This window comes from Girardinichthys multiradiatus, chromosome 23 (assembly GCF_021462225.1).
Source record: "Girardinichthys multiradiatus isolate DD_20200921_A chromosome 23, DD_fGirMul_XY1, whole genome shotgun sequence".
Classification (NCBI taxonomy): domain Eukaryota; kingdom Metazoa; phylum Chordata; class Actinopteri; order Cyprinodontiformes; family Goodeidae; genus Girardinichthys; species Girardinichthys multiradiatus.
In genome coordinates, this window is record NC_061815.1 from 12,604,317 (window position 1) to 12,624,907 (window position 20,591).

At 39.0% G+C, this 20,591-nt stretch overlaps 1 protein-coding gene across 3 annotated transcripts in view; it reads left to right on the forward strand.

Moving 5' to 3' along the window:
* Positions 1-20,591, forward strand: part of LOC124860933 (gamma-aminobutyric acid receptor subunit alpha-2-like) — a 79,397-nt gene that overhangs the window by 14,360 nt on the left and 44,446 nt on the right. For 2 of the 3 annotated variants that reach the window (XM_047354542.1, XM_047354541.1), the window contains exons 3-4: positions 1,278-1,393; positions 16,214-16,281. In XM_047354542.1, coding sequence (XP_047210498.1) covers positions 1,278-1,393; positions 16,214-16,281 — 184 coding nt within the window. Of the gene's footprint in view, positions 1-1,277; positions 1,394-11,814; positions 11,974-16,213; positions 16,282-20,591 lie in introns of those variants that run through there. The other variant, XM_047354543.1, reaches the window with a different exon arrangement.

Here is a 20,591-nt window from a genome sequence, read left to right on the forward strand (position 1 = left end):
CCTTCCCCCCCAGTGAGGTGACATTCCACGTCCCTAGAGCCAGCCTAAGCATCCGGGGATTGGGCCGCTGAGGTCTCCACCTTCGTCCGCCACCTTCGTCCGCCACCTTCGTCCGCCACCTTCGTCCGCCACCTTCGTCCGCCACCCAATCCTCTTTGCACCGGTCCCTCACGGTTCCCCCTGCAGGTGGTGGGCCCACTGGGGAATGGCCTCGTGTCTCTCGTTCGGGCTTGGCCCGGCCGGGTCCCGCGAGGAGCAACCCGGCCACCAGGCGCTCTCCGACGAGTCCCGACCCCAGGCCTGGCTCCAGGGTGGGACCCCGGCTCCGCCGTACCGGGCGACGTCACGTGCCTCGATATTTTGTTCTTCATGAGGGATTCTTGAACCACTCTTTGTCTGACCCATCACCTAGAGCCTGTTTGCCATGGGAGACCCTACCAGGGGCATTTAGGCCCCAGACAACATAGCCTCTAGGATCATTTGAGCACTCAAACCCCTCCACCACGTTAAGGTGGTGGTTCAAGGAGGGGCTGTTACTTTTTTTTTTAAACAGTATCAAAACAAAAAGATGGGTATGAATTTTGTAGAGATTATGGACAAATGAACTGTAGTAGTAGTAGTAATAGTAGTATTATTTTTGTTAGTTTTTTATTCAGGGCCAAATAACTCATTTTAGTAGGTATAAAAAACTTGTACTATTGATTGTGATTTCAAAGTATAAATACACACATACGCAAAGACAAAAACCACTTAACTTTACCTTTAAGATAAAGAAATAAATATTTCAAAGCGAGAACAGAAGAAACATTTCTACTCTGAGACTAAACTCACAGTGAAGGCAGCCAATTAAAGTTGTATGGGCCACATAGATAAAAGTCCAGATGTAAACAGTTATTAATATTGCATACTTTCACAGTTACCAATAACCCAAGGCTGCTACAGCAGAGCATTAGCGATGCTGGTTATTAAGCTGAGATTTAATGTGGGACCCTATCTGAAGTCATTTACCATGAATCTCTGCTCTGATTACATTTGCATACTCTGCTGTGTTTTGGCTCCAAGATCAGATGGCTCTACAGCGTCGTGAACTGGGTCAGCCATGTAGGGAAACAATGTCTATTTGTGTGCTTGTGTAGGCATGTATGGAGTCACTGCCAGATAACAAGGAGCTCAAAACTCAGAGGAAGACTGAATCTAAAAAGTTTTGAAATGTAATAAGGTTGCTAAAGTGTGTGTGTCTCAGCTGCTCATGCTCATGTTATGTGTCTGCTCACTAGATTGGTGAATGCCGACCAAGGACCTTATGACCCAAAGGAAAACATCACCCTGTTCACACGCATCCTGGACAGACTTCTGGATGGATATGACAACCGTCTCCGGCCTGGTCTCGGAGGTGAGGAAATAAAGTACAACTGCTGGGGGTGCACAGAGCCAGGTGTTCTCTGTACGGTTGTATACTATGTGTAGTTGCTGTTATGCAACCGCACGTGTCTCGTGTTTAAGAGAGATTATTTGCACTGAGAACACTTCATTTAACATCAGTCATCATAGTGCCAATAAACTTTGGCTGCAGTCCCCTCAAGAACAGACGGATAAACACACTCTGTGTCCAAAGCATTCAGATTATATAACACCAGGTCCACTTCCCATTAATGGCTAAATTATTTCTTCAGTTTTCTAAAATCGATAAATAAATGGCAAATGTGTCATCTAGTTTTTTTTTTTTTTTTTATGTATGCAGTGTTTTAAAATAGGCAAACTCATGTAGTATTTGAATTAAAAAAACACTTAAATATTACTACATTAGTAATGAAGAACAAAACATGCCATGGATTCCTTTAGGTATACAGTGTTCAAACTTCTCCAGACTTTTGCTGAATACAAATGCACGCCACACTTTTCAGATTTTGGTCAGTAAGAAATTATAAAACCATCTATCCTTTTCCTTCCACTTTACAATGATGCACCAACAGTGTTGGTCTATAACATAAAATCCTAATAAAATGTAATGTGCATGTAATGTAACAAAATGTGAAAAAGTTCAAACAGACTTTTCCAAGGCACTGTTTTGTAGTTTTTAGGTTTCCCAACTTCTAAGATACATGTAACACTGTAAGTTATTAAGCACAATACACTTGAACATATGTCATTTTTCAGCTTCTGCAGATTGTAGCATCTCCGATTTGCATCATCTATTGTAGATCATTGTTTTCCCTGTCTCTTCTCATCACTTTCACGTTCTGCATACTTGGCATCTCATTTTCAGCTTGCCCCTGTCACTCCCAAAGCTGAGCTCCTCCCGCATGTTTTAGTGCATTTTGAATTTAAAATTCCTGGGACAATCAGTCAATCCTAGGAGCTGCCATATGGGAAAGAGCCCTCTTTTAGCTTGAGGGGGGCTCAGCCTGTTTAGCTGGCTATACAGTAATGCTGCTGCCAGATTATTTATTGTACAGGAAAAGCAGAAATGCTTGTCTTTTTACAACCTTAAAGCTCACGCTGGTTTTCATGAAACACTATGGTAATATTCTGTCTAATTATATATTTTTTACCTTTCTGTTTGAAGGATTTCTGGAAAAGAAACACAGTTGTTGAGGATTTTCAGGAATTAACACTGAATCAACACTGGCAGGGCAATATTAACACTTTATACTATTTATTGAATTCTGAAAATCAACCTTCCTAAATTTTTATTTTACTTTTTCTGTTGTATATTGTGCTTCACAGTCATAAAACAGAATAATATAAAAAAATAATAATAACTGGAAGGCCAACAGGAAAGTGTCAGTTATTAATTTATGTAAGCTTTTAAGCATATCCGCATCTCATTCTAAAGACCATGAGAATTGCATTTTATGACCAAAAATCTGCTCTGCTTGTTAATATTTACTTATTTATTTTGTTTTATGGGATTGGATCCATTAGGATAAAAAAATATTCAATTTCAGAAATGTACACATATTTCCTTAGTATTAAGTTGAATTTAACTGTTTGGGTCAAATGTGTTGGGTACCCTCATACAAGCTTCTCACATTAGTTTGCTGGGATTTTGGCCCATTTCTCTTGATAGATCTGGTGTAACTGAGTCAGATTTGTAGGGAACCTTGCTCACACACACCTTTTGAATGCAGGAATTAGTGATGGTCACTCCACAACATTTACTCTGTGGCCACTGAAACTGTCTGGCTGATGTCTAGAGATGCTTCAATATTTCTAGGTTTCGTTAGTTCATTTATCTCACCAGCTTCAGCCAGAATATCCACAGGGTTTTGGGGTTTTGCTCCGAGGCTGATTGGCACATTTCTCACCAAATACGTAAATCTCTGGGACACAGAGCACTATAAATCCTCAACAATATGATGGCTGGACGTTCTCATGGTGTTTATACTTTCATATAACTCTTTGAAAAGATGAACGTGGGACCTTTAAATGGTAAATGGCCTGCTCTTGTATAGCGCTTTATCAAGTCCCCAGAGACCCCAAAGCGTTTTACACTGCAATCAATCACTTTAGGCATCTGGAAATTGTATCCAAGGATGAACCACACTTGAGAAAGTCGACAGTTCTTGCAAATGTATCTATCAGAAGCTTAAAAATACATGACATCATTACATAAAGCCATAGTAATATTAGTAAACTTCAGATTTTGAAGAAATCATAAAAAAATTATTTTTCTCATTTTTTTGCCATTTAGCAAACAGGAAGGTGTTTTCTAAAACAAAGTTTAGTCTGATTTATCCTCAGACAGTAAGAGAAAAAAGGAGTGTGTCCTTTTATACAGTACATGTAAACATGTGGTTGCAACTTCAGCTCTGACCAAGCGATCATCTGAAATCCAACACATCGTATAAAACATCAAAACTTATATCAGATGCATTTCAATAAGTCCCAGAGGAAACCAAATTGTGCATCACTCAGCATGTACATGTACCACTATACTGTACGCATTAACGTACATAGGCAGTACAACGAAAATGCAGCTTTTACAAACTGAGTTTAGAAAAGAAACACAACATGACATCAGATGTAGTTTTCCACGCTGTAAACACATTAGATCTGTTTGTCGCATCTGTGGGGAAAACATGTTAACGCTCCACCGAACTTCGGTTTGCAATGCCAGGAAAAGAGGCCAAACACAGCTGCAATCATGTGCTCACTGACACATGCAAGGTAGATGGGATTTGAGATTGTTTTTCATATTTCAAGTAACATGAGAGAAAGAAAGAGATAAAAAATGAAGATATGCAATGTACTGTTGTTTTAGTGCAAATCAGGAAACATTCAGGTATTTATTTAGAGCCATTACACATTTGCACACACAGTGATTCTATTGCAAAAACAATTTCTCCCCACAGTGCTTTCATTTTCTTCAGTTCAAACATGTTTTCCAGTTCCCTCTATGTAAAACTGCTCCTAACAGCAGCTGGGGGGTAGACAAAGCATCAGGATCACTTGATTAATGCAAATCTGATAATTCTCAAAATCAATTCAGAAAAAGTGGGTGTGGCGGTGGCGAAGGAGTTAAGCACGCAACCCATTGACGGAGGCCTTGGTCCTCGACACAGCTGTCATGATTTTGACGGCTGTCCCGTTGACGTTTGCCACATGTCTTCCCACTCTCTCCACCCTTTTCCCTGTCTGCTTACTTAAAAAAAAAATTAGAAAATGAAGGCCACTAGTGCCTTAAAAAAATCAAGTCTAAAATATGTCAGTAAATCAGCAGAATCTAAGATGTCTTTTGCTGTTTGCACTGGCTATTTTCTACTTGTAAATAAACTTTCTAAGTGCGAAAAAGACCTTTTAACAATTTCAATGATAATTATTTCTGTGAGATCATTGCTGATGTCTTTCCATCCTGGCATCGTGTTAGCCTGGTTTACTGAACAAGCAAACTGCCTTTTACCTCTGCTATTATTTCCTCACCTCATCGTTAATATAAGAATTTTTATATTATTGAAAACAATTAATATCACACATGTTTACACCCCACTTTTAGGATTTGTATTTGTAGAAAATGTTGGAAACCATGTAGCATTTTTCATCCACTTCACAAAGATACTCTACATTGTGTTGGTCTGTCACATAAAATCCTAATTAAAATATTGAAGTTTGCAGTTATGACATGGCAAATTGTGATAAGTATGAATACTTAAGCAAGGCTGTACTATCTTTTCAGCATGATTGACTGTAAATTTTAAAGGCCTGATTTAAACCGAAGGCATAAAGCATTTCAAACTGTACATCTGTAATCCTACTTAGCAATAGTTGGAAAAATCTTTTTCTTTTAAACCACAGCATCTGGCCTATAGACACTCTCCTTTAGAGGGCCTAACTGTTTTAGATTTACATCATGATTGCACTTCTTTCTACTGATAATTTATTTGTCATTTCTACTGCTTGATGAAAAACTCAGATCCTCACTTCCATGTGGGTGTTGTCTTGGTTTGAATGTGATTGAATCACTGTCAAATCTGACAAATGTTGGGACCTGAAACATTTTAGAAAGACTGTAAAAATATGGAAAATATGGCTCATTAATGTACATCATGTAATAAATGTTTTTAACTGAAAAGCTTTCATTATTTTTCTGTAATCTCTGACTAATCATCAGTGCTTCCATAATGTCCTGCTATTGAATCAGAGCACAGTGTGTTCCCAGTGTGTTTGGCCAAAAGGTTCATCCCTCTGAACTGCTGTCATTCTGCCTAATAGTCAACATTTGTTTTTTGCAAATGCTGTCCTACCTTTCCGTCCATACTGGCAGGAGTTAAGCTGACATTTGGATTTTTGCACAGAGGATTGCACAGTTCCTAACACATGCAGGTTGTGTCTTACCAATTAAACATGGTTCAGTAGACCCATCTGTACCAAATGATTCAGACTGCATGAAAAGCACATGTCTAGGACTGTTGTTGCTGAATAAATGAAAAAGGACTATTGTCCTTGTTCCCACACATCCTGAAGTCCCTTGGCATTAAATGCACTCTTAAAACAGTAAACACATACTTCCCCTGAGGAAAGGCAGTTGTGTTTTAAAATTTGCTCCTCTCGTGCAATGAAGTTTCACCTGAGCTGCCTTTTGGTGGTTCATTTGGCGAATCGGTGGCTTATTATTGTTATTGGTTGTTGTGGGGTTTTGTTTTGAATTTATTTATTTAACCAAGGACAATGCACAGAAAAAATATAAACTTTGGCAGAGAGAAAGATAAATATGTTTAGTACAGACAAGGTAGCAAGGTAATAGTTAAACAAGGTTAGATAAGATAAAATATCATGTTATTCAATCCAGTATTACAAAACATAGAGACAATGTTTAGGATAAAATACACAAACATTCATCCAAATAAAAATACATCTTAAGAACAATTAATGATCATGTGTTTTTGCTTCCCAGAGAAAGGTTGTATAGTCAGTACCTGTACTGACTTAACTTACTATACTTATACAACCTTTCTCTGGTACTAGTCAGTAGTAGTTTTTAAGTGGGTAAGGAGTTTGTTCCATTTATTTATGAATTTGTAAGAAAAAGCAGATTTTCCAAAGGCAGTTTTACATTTAGGGATGCTACGTTCCCATCTGGTGGTCGACCTTGTTACTTTGAGAGATCATGAAGGATTTTAAATACTTAAGGCACATAAGCAAAAGTAATTGTTTTCAATACCTAACATCTCATATTTTTTTCAATATGTGACAATGGTGATACAGTCATGTCATTTTGTCCATGATTGTGAGAGCTTGATTACACAAGGATTGGAGATTTTAAGGTTGTCTTGTTAGCTTGTGACCAGCATGATAAACAGTAGGAGAACTGTGACATTATAACGAGGTTGTGATTTCTTCATGTTCCAACATCTCCAGAATCATCTGCTATGAAATCTGAACACTTAGGTGTAATTATTGGTAATTGCTGTTGCTAACTAAGCCAACTTTTTTTTTGGAACAAATACAAAAAAGCCTCAAGACTGAATGTATTATTGGGACATTTCCTGAGAAATTCTACCTTTCAAACAAACATTGCATTAATGGGTGATTTTGTTATTTTATATTATTGCTAATGTGATTTATTTCATGCAGCTACACTTGGCCATGACCTTATGTTGAGATGACTTTCTAGTTTTGTATGTAAAGATTCAGGCTCAAGGCTAGGGCATAACCTCTTGTGTAACTAGTCGTTGACTCCTGTTTTGTTGGATAATATTGCACAGTCACCTTTTCCACTGATATGAAGTGCTTCAGCTAAGTGGAAGTGCTATGAGTCGGCAACTTTCTCCTCCTAACATGTTATGTGCAATGACATTCACATTCAGTTTTTTCTTCAGCTGTGGAGTCTTGCACATAGAGGCTGTGATGGTTGAGTACATTACTTTTTGATTTCTTTGAAACATTCTTTGAAAAATCTGCTAATTCCAGGTCTTTCTAAAGCTCTCAATGAGTGGTCATTTTCTGCATATTCTTTAGGCTTCTCTGTTACAAAGTTTGCAACGAGGCTGGTTTATGGTGAAATTATGTTCTGTCCAATTCCTATGCCTCCAGCGGCGCTTATCAGAACATTTAGAGGTTTCAAAATATGTCTGTAACCAGAGCCATCAGTATGTTTTGCAACAATAAGGTTGTGAAGGTCTTGAGATAGCACATTGCTTTTATCTAGCATGAGATGCTTTCCATGCCTATTTACAGCATCTTCTTCTCAATGTATTTACACTTATTACCTGTCTCCTTCATTTAGCATGACCTATTGGCTAATTAATGTTGATTTCTTTGCTTGAGTGGATTATTAGAGGTGTTACCAACATCTGGTGTAAACAGTCTGTTAGGATTATTAATCTGAGAATATTATTTAATATTTAATATTAATATTTTATCAAATAATATTTTGGTCTGTTAAGGGTTGTCCTGTGAATATCAGCCCAGTAAGGTGGTGGTATTAGGACAAAATTGAAAAGGTTGAGCCAAGCTCTGGCATTATTGAACAGCAAAACTCTGTACACACACAGAATAAATTCACACAATTTCTTAAAATCCACAAATTTATTAACAAAAATAAGTCAACTCAAAGTCAAACATATTTCAATCAACAAACTCTTTACTATGCTTAAACAACCCAACTAAAGTACTAAGCAAATTAAATAATAAGGAAGACTAATGAGCTATGTACAATATAAACAAGTGAATCAAAGATGGTTAAAACCATGACCAAAAGAGTGATGCAACATTACCATGCAATGTTATTTATTTTTGAGAACCAAGGATTATCTTGAAGAATCTGGAAATGAAGTTAAGTTAGTCTTGGAACTAACTTAGGCAATAATTGTTATACCTTTAAACAACCATTCACAATGCAAGATCAGATAAAACATTTTGATAAAACAACATTTTAAAGAATGATTTGCTGAACAAAGCCAACGGTGTTTAATTAGTTGCCTTTATTTATTAAGATAATATTTAAAAAATATATCTTAAGGAAATATTAAAATATTATTTAAGGAAATATTTTGAATAAGAACCAAACCTTTCTGGATAAATGGGTCTTAATGATGTTTAATTAGTTATCATGTTTAGTAAAATAATATTTAAGGAAATATTACTTCCTAGACTGGAAACTAAGAACCTTTCTGGGTAAATGATCTTCAGCTGACTCATAAAGTGTTCTTAGCCGTCAGCGGTTGGAGCTAACAAAAGAAGTTTATAGCTGGTTACCAGAATCAAATACATACCTTTAAAATACCACTAATAAAAAAGTTGAAATGCAAAAACGAGGACGGCGCGTTATGGCCGACCTCTGTTTAAAAACCACCACTTTCAATACATTTTGTCTTAACTTTAAAAAATAAAATAAAAAAAAACACAACACAGAACACAACCTTAGCTGAGTGCTAGTCTGCTAGCACTTACTGTAGCTGAGTTTTGTCAACACAAACAAAAACAAACGTCATTAAACGAACATTATTTAGATCATTTACCTCTAAACTAAACTTCTCTGCCCAAACACAACCTCTTACGTGAACTGTGCTAAGGAGAAGCTGTCCAGGGTGACGAAGTTGAGGAAAGCATCCACGGTAAACAAAGGGTTAGCTTGCAGCTAACCTCCGTAGCTGTTGGAAATGGGGCGGCTCATTCTGTCTGCCCGGGCTGAACTGCACACATAGCGGCTTGCTGTGTTGCGGTACCTTTGTCCTTCCTTCAGACCGGGCGGGAAAACCGCTCCACTTGGCGTTGTAGAGAGAGGGTCTCTGCTGGGAACTCTCTGGAACACAGTTTGCTTCTGTAGACCTCAGAGAGAAAGTCAAGCCACGCTCGCACCTTAATCAACCTGTTCATGAATGAATACCGAATACACAAACATCAATTCATTCCTACTGAACCTAAGTGTATATGATCGTGTGATTGTATGACACTCTTGGATCCAGTTTGAAGAGTTATGTCTGTTTGCCAGCAAAGAGACATTAGCGCAATGTGTCCCTCCGTCCAGTTCCGCTGGGGACCTGCGTGGAAGAGCGGGAACTCTGCTCTTACTCCTCTTGTTCCTGTTCCTGGCTGTGCTGGAAGTAGGTTAATGCAATTTATTTTGAAAGTTCCAAAAAAGTTCTTACTGGCCTTTAATGTTGTAACTCATGGCTGGGTACCAACAATGGGAAAGACCTAAGAGCTATACAAGGATGTCAGGAACATGATAGTAGATCTCCACAAGGCTGAAATGTACTACAAAGCAACTAGAAGTTAGGTAAGAAGAATAAAACTGTTGATGCATTGATAGCTGACGCTCTGTGCAAGATCTTTGAGCGAAGATGATCAAAAGCAGAGGTTGCGCTAGACTTTTTGCACGTCAATTTATTTATTAGATAATAATTAAACGTTCAATAGCATTTATTTTCATTCATTTGAATTAATATTCAGTCTGAACAAACTGAACGTCCGAACACAGTCAACATCAACCAGTTGAATACATGTAACTTTTTCTCCGTAGTGACAAAAACCACTGAATGTGGTCCCAGTAACAACATATAAACAATGAAATTAAACGATTGCACCTAAAATATGAACAGATCACCTGCTGTGGTCTGAACGCTCAGTCTCACAACTTCCTCCTGGGCCGCATGGACCTGAATTGCACATCCGCATTTTTCACTGTTCTTAGAAATTTTTTAGAAACCAGGAAAGGTTTAAAAAGGGTAAAAAAAAAAAAAGAAAATACAAAAACAGTTGGCTCCATTTTAAAGCATTCAGGTCCCATGTAAAGCTTTTTTTTTTATTGTGGGGTGATTGCCTGAGCTTCAATAATTACTATGGAACGTGTGAAAAAAACAAACACGCCTAATGCAGCAGTGGTTACAGTATAGCCAGAAAACACGGGGCACTATTAGTGACATAGGTGTTAGTATTAAATGACAGGTATTACATATTCAAGACTTTTGCCTGCATATTGTTTCACTCACTAAGCGTTTGAGCTCAGGAATTAATAATTAAATTAGTCATTGTTAAGGTCATTTAAGGGTGTGCTGTGTTGGCACTAAAGATAAATTCATGTAGGTGTTTTATGGCATAAGTAAATTATTACAGATCAACATTCTGTTGCTGGTCACTGTTTTTTGTGCAGCTTTAAAATGTATGTTCTTTAGGTCTTGCTTTCTGTAATTTATTATCATTATCATTATTCATTATCATTATTCATTATCCTGTGGTCTTCACCATTAGGTGATTTTCCTTATTAGTTTATTCTTTTTTGTTTTGTGTCCTTTCTACATCTAAAGTTTCGTATTAGATACTTTCCTCAATTTCCTTGTGTCTTTCTACTAATCTCTGGTTAATTAGTCTCCCTTCTTCAGCTGCTCTGCGTTTCTCTCTGCCTCAGCTGCAACTCATTTCCTCTGATTAGCTCATCTGGTTTGCCTGTCATTTCTCCACCCTGCCTCTGTATGTAAGAACACTGGTTGTCATTGTTCTCTGCTGGATTCTTGTTTGCCTGCCTGTTGTCTGCTTGTTCCATGCTCATTCAACGTTTTGTGCTTCATGTCCGTTCACTACGTAAAGGACCATATTTTAAGTATGTGTCATTTACTATTATTATTGAAGTACTCACTTCAGTTTCACTTCAGTTGTCTCTGCAATGTTTGGGTCCATCATCAACCCGAAACACGACACTGTCAGGATCTACCATTTTGTTCTTTGTTTTTGTTTACTTTGCCATTAAAGGTTTTCCCTATTCCTTTGATTAGTAGTTTATTTGGTTTAGTTAATATTTGCTTAGATTCTTGTGCTTGTTTACATGTTCTTAGATTTAGTTCTTTCTAGAGTTACTATTTATGTTTAGCTTATGTTTAATGTTTCTATTGGTTTAATAGCTGTGTTTATTGATTCCTTCTGTTTACTTTGTTCTGCCTTTCCTCTTTGCTGTTCCCCTAGTAGTTCCTCCTCTTCTCCTTAGATCCCCTTCAGTTATTATTTACTCAGTGTTCATTTCCCTTTTATATTAGTAGTTCTCCCCCGCCTTATTTCTAGTATAGTTCTCTATATTAGTCTCTACTGTTTAAGTTCCTTCCAACAGGTTATAGTTTATAGTTATTTGTTTCCTCACTAGGCTTAGTTCCACTTATTGTTTACCTTTTAGTTTATAGTAATTCTAGGTCTTAGCTTCCCTGCTCTTCCTTATCAGATAATGTTACCCTTAGATTATAGTTTCCCTTTGGTTTTCTTATAGTTTAGTTCCCTTCTGTCCCTGTGTTTCCTAGCTATTGTCGCCATAGCAACCATTTTTCCCTACACAGCCAGTTCCCGCACCTGCTTCCACTTCTCTTCTGATTAACCTAGCTTCTCCCTCATTGGTCCACTCTCCTTCTCTCCCTGATTATATACTCGGTTCCTCTAATTATTCTTTGCTGGTTCCTCATTTCATGTAGACCGTGTTTGTCACGTCTTTCCCCGAACTCTTTGGATTATACTCCTGTGAATTCTCTCCTGTGAACCTCCTACGCCCTTGTAAGTGCTGATCTCCAAGCCTTAATTAAAGAAGATCTGTTTTCAATATGCTGAGCCCAAGCGACTGTTTGCGTTTTGGTCCAAAACAACCTCAGACTGTGACAGACACATTCAAAATGTTTTTTCAAGCCTTCCTGGAGTGGTCATTTATTATTTTTATTAAGTGCAGAGGTGACATCAGACCATGTATGTGTCAAAGAGGAGTCACTGTATAACCGGGCATCGGTAATAATATAAGCAAAGGCAAAATTATTATAGAGTTGACCTTGTAAAATGTGTTCAGCATTCTATATTAGCAATAAGCAAAGCTAATGCAGCTATCTCTACAAAAACAGCTGCCCCTGTGAGCTTTCTCTACAAAATTAACACCATACCTTAACTCCGAATTTCCCTAAAGGCTGAAAACATTTCACAATGTTCCATAACAGACAGAGGTTAAAAGCTAAAAGGGATAAAACAGAACAACTTTGCCTCTAAACCTTCCTGTTTTCTGTTGAAAGTCTTGCTCTCTCTCACAGATTGAATGAATAACAGATGTTCCTTCCGCTTCCTTTGACTTCATATTAAGCACATTTTTACCACAAAAGCCGTTGTCGACCTGGTAGGGCTTGGAATAGTACATTCACTGATTTGAAAAAAGGTTGGACTGATTGTGGTCTCCAGCCAATTTCTTGGTGTATTCCAGTGTAGAGACATGTGATTGCTGCACAGGTGCATATTGAAAATATGATATAATGACTATACTTTCGAAATTTCAGAGAAATATCACTTTGCTTTCTATTCATAGGTTATGTTTACGGTATTTCAATCAATGATATAACATTGACTCGCTGTCTGTTGCTAAGGAGAATGCTGTTGTGGAGTAATAAAGTCATGCATAGAGTGTTTTCAACAAATTTATTCCATGTTTTGGCTGCAAAGACGAGCTCCTGTTTAGGTAATCTTAGCTTTTCACAAGCATCCCATGACGATGTGGGCTCACACAAACAAAGCAAACACTGCGAATGTTATAATTTTGGTCAATATTGAAATTGTGATTTTTTGTTTTGTTTAAACAATTAATCAGGTTATATAAAAATAAGAGCAAATGTTAAAAATAAGAGCAAATTAAGAGCACAGCACATTAAAATGTGGTTTGTCTTTTTCTATTGTTTGTATTTTTCTGAATTCCACATTTAACAATTGATATTTTAATATTATTATATATAATATATAATATATGTAGTTTATATTTATTTTTAGTAAAGAAATGTGATGCCAAAAATAAGCCCTATTTATTAGTTATCAATAACTCCAAATGGAAACATGGCAAAAACCTTTTCAGTACAACAAAACATTAAATGCTTTCGTGCTTCAAAATCTACCTGAGTTATCTAAAAATTATTTTGTTTTGTAGTCTTTCATAAATGTTTTAAATCACTATATTTTTAGGGAAATCCAACAAAAAGTTTACTTTCAACATATTAACAAAGTCCTCATCTTGCCTTTTAAATTGTATTTCAGCACCTTTGTTTGCCACTTGCTTCAGTAAGCATGTGACTGAAAGAATTACATCACAGATGTAAATGAGTTTTCTTAGTAAGTTAGCTGGGCTCTCCCTCAGAGATAGCGTGAGACGTCCAGCTATCTGGGAAAAACTCAGAGTAGAGCCACTGCTCCTCCGCAACTAGAGGAGCCAGTTGAGGGGGTTCAGGCATCTAGTAAGGATGCTCTCCGGACACCTATGTAGGGTGGTGTTCCAGGCATGTCCTTTGGGAGAAGACCCTGAGGATGAGACCAGGACATGCTAGAGAGACCACGTCTCTCAGCTGGCCTGGGAATGCCTTGGGTTTCTCCCAGAACAGCTGGAAGAGGTGGCTGTGGAAATACAGGTCCTTCTCAAAAAATTTGCATATTGTGATAAAGTTCATTATTTTCCATAATGTCATGATGAAAATTTAACATTCATATATTTTAGATTCATTGCACACTAACTGAAATATTTCAGGTCTTTTATTGTCTTAATACAGATGATTTTGGCATACAGCTCATGAAAACCCAAAATTCCTATCACACAAAATTAGCATATTTCATCCGACCAATAAAAGAAAAGTGTTTTTAATACAAAACACGTCAACCTTCAAATAATCATGTACAGTTATGCACTCAATACTTGGTCGGGAATCCTTTTGCAGAAATGACTGCTTCAATGTGGCGTGGCATGGAGGCAATCAGCCTGTGGCACTGCTGAGGTCTTATGGAGGCCCAGGATGCTTCGATAGCGGCCTTTAGCTCATCCAGAGTGTTGGGTCTTGAGTCTCTCAACGTTCTCTTCACAATATCCCACAGATTCTCTATGGGGTTCAGGTCAGGAGAGTTGGCAGGCCAATTGAGCACAGTGATACCATGGTCAGTAAACCATTTACCAGTGGTTTTGGCACTGTGAGCAGGTGCCAGGTCGTGCTGAAAAATGAAATCTTCATCTCCATAAAGCTTTTCAGCAGATGGAAGCATGAAGTGCTCCAAAATCTCCTGATAGCTAGCTGCATTGACCCTGCCCTTGATAAAACACAGTGGACCAACACCAGCAGCTGACACGGCACCCCAGACCATCACTGACTGTGGGTACTTGACACTTGACTTCTGGCATTTTGGCATTTCCTTCTCCCCAGTCTTCCTCCAGACTCTGGCACCTTGATTTCCGAATGACATGCAGAATTTGCTTTCATCCGAAAAAAGTACTTTGGACCACTGAGCAACAGTCCAGTGCTGCTTCTCTGTAGCCCAGGTCAGGCGCTTCTGCCGCTGTTTCTGGTTCAAAAGTGGCTTGACCTGGGGAATGCGGCACCTGTAGCCCATTTCCTGCACACGCCTGTGCACGGTGGCTCTGGATGTTTCTACTCCAGACTCAGTTCACTGCTTCCGCAGGTCTCCCAAGGTCTGGAATCGGCCCTTCTCCACAATCTTCCTCAGGGTCCGGTTACCTCTTCTCGTTGTGCAGCGTTTTCTGCCACACTTTTTCCTTCCCACAGACTTCCCACTGAGGTGCCTTGATACAGCACTCTGGGAACAGCCTATTCGTTCAGAAATTTCTTTCTGTGTCTTACCCTCTTGCTTGAGGGTGTCAATAGTGGTCTTCTGGACAGCAGTCAGGTCGGCAGTCTTACCCATGATTGGGGTTTTGAGTGATGAACCAGGCTGGGAGTTTTAAAGGCCTCAGGAATCTTTTGCAGGTGTTTAGAGTTAACTTGTTGATTCAAATGATTAGGTTCATAGCTCGTTTAGAGACCCTTTTAATGATATGCTAATTTTGTGAGATAAGAATTTTGGGTTTTCATGAGCTGTATGCCAAAATCATCCGTATTAAGACAATAAAAGACCTGAAATATTTCAGTTAGTGTGCAATGAATCTAAAATATATGAATGTTAAATTTTCATCATGACATTATGGAAAATAATGAACTTTATCACAATATGCTAATTTTTTGAGAAGGACCTGTAGATGTCTGGGCTTTCTTACTTCCTGACACCGGAACAAGCAGAAGAGGATTGATGGATGGATGGATGAATTGTTTTCCACATTGTGGAAGTCATTGGGTTGCAGAATGTTGAAAAGTAACTTTAAAAAAAAATCTTTTTTATATACATTGTTTTTGCAATTGTGGAGCTGAAATTCAACTCAAAATTAAAAAAATGTGACAGTTGCAGCTCTTCTTCCTCACCTCACACCTGCTTGCCTTCGTGGCTCTCTGTGACTACCTTGCTTGGCAGCTTAGAGGTATAACAACCCTGCTGCCATTGTCCTGACATAGGACACACTGAGAGAGCCAGAGGGTATCTCAACCCGAAAGACATTGTGGTTGATGACATGTTTCCAGTTAAACAAACCTAATTTTGCACTGATACTGCTAAAGAATAACAACGATATCAATTATCAAATTACAAACAGTAGGCGAAACTTTCCAGCAGGCCGGGACAGGATGAACCTGCAGTAGTTACTGAGTTTGCCTACATGGAACTGCTAATACTACAAATAGATGACAAGAAAATACAGAGAAATCACTCTTCATCCTAAGCTAAATGGAACAGTTGAATAGACAAGGCTTTTAATGTAACATCTTTGGTCATCTTTTCTAGGCTTTGTGAAAATCATCAAAAGAAAAGGATAGCTCTGATTAAAGTTAGTAGGTAGCTCCTAAAACCCTGATCTTATTGTTTGCTGCATTTCTTTTAATTCTTCTTTGGTTTTTCTCTCATCCAGACAGGGTAACCGAGGTGAAGACAAACATCTTCGTCACCAGCTTTGGACCGGTATCAGACACAGACATGGTAAGTGCTGATATTTATTGTGATGCTCATGTTATTGTTGGAGCAAAGGCTAAAAGGAACAGAGAGTGCTTCTGTTTGCTTTATTTTAGTTACGCTGTGCCTTTTATCCATTTGTTGTTACATCAGTCTGTTTTTTCTGTCCACTCACACACGCGTAAGGGCACAGATGCTGCGATACAGAAGCCATACTCACCACTGTAGCACGATGTCTATTCATCTTTAAATTTTCATCTCATACATTATTCAACATCTTCTTGGTATTCAAGTCACTGCTTTTTTTTATCCTGTGCCCTCCTGTTTATTATTCTGAAACAGGTGGCCACCTCTACATCACGTCTTCAGATCCACATCTATTGATCTGCTCCCATTTTTCAGGTGATTGATCAGTCGATTAAGCAATCAGGAACCTGGATGTGTGATGCTTCTGCCCCTGAAACGTTTTTACACCATAGTTCTCCTGGCCCAAAACAAAACATCTCCTTTATTGGCTGAAATGCATATTAAATCTGTAACAGTAGAAAATATTTGTTGGAGCGTGGCGAAGATCCCAGTTCCAAAATCACCACCCACATGTGATGTACTGTGACTAATTGTCTAAGTGGAATGCTCAGTCTTCCTAATTGCACCCCTGGTGTCTATTTTTTCAAATATATTGCACATGAACAGATGGACAGACAGGCAAACATCTGACAGGAAAACATTCAGTCATTTAATTTCACTGGAGGAAGATTTCACTGCGCAGTCCAACCAAAGCCCTAATGTGTCAAAAATTCATTTCTAGGTATGGTAAATTTTAATAAGACCATAGGGGCCTAATAAGAAATAAGCGGATCCCTATGGCAGCACTCTTCCATACCTTTTGGCACCTCGGTAAAGATATGTAAAAAAAAAAAAAGAAACTTGTATATTGCAACACAATAATCTCACACTGATAGATGTATTTTGGGTACATTTACTTAATGGGCACATCCTAATCAGTTGCTATGAATAAATGTTACACAAGATTTTTCTATCATTTATTGGAATTTTTTTACTTACGGTGTCTCTAGGGTATAAATATGATATGAGAAACCAATTTTTCTTTGTCACTTTTCAACATGGGAAAGATAGGACAACATCCAATTCAAGTAGGGCAGATGTGTGTTGATGTTCAGAATTGAGAAAATGGCAGCAGGAAATGGAGCTACTCATCTGAACTTGCCCACATTCTGTATCTGAGCGACAATTAAAGAGCTTGAAACAGCTGGAAATCTGATTAACACGTCTGTATGATAACTCATATTTACAGGGGTTGGACAATGAAACTGAAACACCTGTCATTTTAGTGTGGGAGGTTTCATGGCTAAATTGGACCAGCCTGGTAGCCAGTCTTCATTGATTGCACATTGCACCGGTAAGAGCCACGGTATCCAGGGTAATGTCAGCATACCACCAAGAAGGACGAACCACATCCAACAGGATTAACTGTGGACGCAAGAGGAAGCTGTCTGAAAGGGATGTTCAGGTGCTAACCCGGATTGTATCCAAAAAACATAAAACCACGGCTGCCCAAATCACAGCAGAATTAAATGTGCACCTCAACTCTCCTGTTTCCACCAGAACTGTCCGTCAGGAGCTCCACAGGGTCAATATACACGGCCGGGCTGCTATAGCCAAACCTTAGGTCACTCATGCCAATGCCAAACGTCGGTTTTAATGGTGCAAGGAGCGCAAATCTTGGGCTGTGGACAATGTGAAACATGTATTGTTCTCTGATGAGTCCACCTTTACTGTTTTCCCCACATCCGGGAGAGTTACGGTGTGGAGAAGCCCCAAAGAAGCGTACCACCCAGACTATTGCATGCCCAGAGTGAAGCATGGGGGTGGATCAGTGATGGTTTGGGCTGCCATATTGTGGCATTCCCTTTGCCCAATACTTGTGCTAGATGGGCGCGTCACTGCCAAGGACTACCGAACCATTCTTGAGGACCATGTGCATCCAATGGTTCAAACATTGTATCCTGAAGGCGGTGCCGTGTATCAGGATGACAATGCACCAATACACACAGCAAGACTGGTGAAAGATTGGTTTGATGAACATGAAAGTGAAGTTGAACATCTCCCATGGCCTGCACAGTCACCAGATCTAAATATTATTGAGCCACTCTGGGTTGTTTTGGAGGAGCGAGTCAGGAAACGTTTTCCTCCACCAGTATCACGTAGTGACCTGGCCACTATCCTGCAAGAAGAATGGCTTAAAATCCCTCTGACCACTGTGCAGGACTTGTATATGTCATTCCCAAGACAAATTGACGCTGTATTGGCCGAAAAAGGAGGCCCTACACCATACTAATAAATGATTGTGTTCTAAAACCAGGTGTTTCCGTTTCATTGTCCAACCCCTGTATATTGCCACAATGCACAGTGAGAAAGATCATAAGCAGGGTTAAACAAATATTTCCGAAGCTTACTTTCTGGGAACTGCAACAAAGAGTGTGATCCTGACACCAGTCTGTTATAACTGCTGGAGAGGAGGCCTGTCTGGGAAAAAAAGCCATTTCTGTCCTACCATCACAAATGTAAATGTGAGGAGATTGCCATTATCTTCTGGGACTTTAGCTGTGATTTGGTCTGATAAGACTAAGAATGAGCTTTTCAACAACTAATAGTTCCGGTTTGTTTGGCTCCAAACTATGGATGAACATGTGGAAAAGCTCCCCGTGGCTACTGGTAGGATCTGTGGTGCTGTGGACCTGTTTCATGAACCCTTTGATATACTGGGGCATTTTAAATACAAATCGGGGTGTTCCTGCCTGTTAAAGTGAAAATGGGTCATTGCTGGGTTTTTTAGCAGGATGACGATCCAAAACATGCCACCTTATGAAAAAATATCTAACATGATATTTTATATTCTTGCATAAATGTTCTTAAATTTGATTAAAGTATGTCACTGTAAGGTTACACTAATGCAATAACAAATTAATTTATTTTAAGGTTTTCATAAATGTTTACCAGTTGCGGCAGTTAGTGTAGAGGCAATGGATATGAAAATAAGGTGATTTGAACCTGACATAACATGACATAATAAGCCATGTTACTAACTGGTAAGCACAAAGTGAGCCTAAATGTAAAAACAGAATGAAAAGTAATTACAGTAATGATATACAGGGGCTGGACAATGAAACTGAAACACCTGGTTTTAGACCACAATAATTTATTAGTATGGTGTAGGGCCTCCTTTTGCGGCCAATACAGCATCAATTTGTCTTGGGAATGACATATACAAGTCCTGCACAGTGGTCAGAGGGATTTTAAGCCATTCTTCTTGCAGGATAGTGGCCAGGTCACTACGTGATACTGGTGGAGGAAAACGTTTCCTGACTCGCTCCTCCAAAACACCCCAAAGTGTCATGATTTGGGGTTGTTTGGTTTGTGGTTTCAGGTTTTTTCCTTATGTTTTTCACTGTTCAAATTTTGAATCATGTTTCTGTTTATTTTCCTGTTCATACTTTTGTTTTGTCGTCTTGTTCATGTTTTGTCAAGTTTGGTTTTCGGATCTGGTTATGCTTTTGCTTCTTGTTTTTCTAGTTTGTGTTCAAGAGTCTCTGTTTTGCTCCAGTCACGTTTTGCTCTGTTAATTAAGTTTATTCGGTTCACCTGCTTCAAGTTAATTCTCCTTGCTCCACCTGGTTTTCACGCCATATATTCACACCTGTTCTGTTAGTCGTCGCGGAGACATTTCTCATGCTCATGTCTTGTTCTCAAACCAAGTCTTGTCTTTTTGATCATGCCTTGCCTGTCTTGCCTGCCCGTTTGTTTTGTTCCTGCCTCCTGCTGAGTGTGAGTTTTCATAATTAAACCTTTTATTACTTACCATCACGCTGCCTGCTCGTCTAAATTCTGGGGTCCAACATCAAGTAAACCGTGACACCAAAGTGGCTCAATAATACTTAGATCTGGTGACTGTGCAGGCCATGGGAGATGTTCAACTTCACTTTCATGTTCATCAAACCAATCTTTCACCAGTCTTGCTGTGTGTATTGGTGCATTGTGATCCTGATACACAGCACCGCCTTCAGGATACAATGTTTGAACCATTGGATGCACATGGTCCTCAAGAATGGTTCGGTAGTCCTTGGCAGTGACGCGCCCATCTAGCACAAGTATTGGGCCAAGGGAATGCCATGATATGGCAGCCCAAACCATCACTGATCCACCCCCATGCTTCACTCTGGGCATGGAACAGTCTGGGTGGTACGCTTCTTTGGGGCTTCTCCACACCATAACTCTCCCGGATGTGGGGAAAACAGTAAAGGTGGACTCACCAGAGA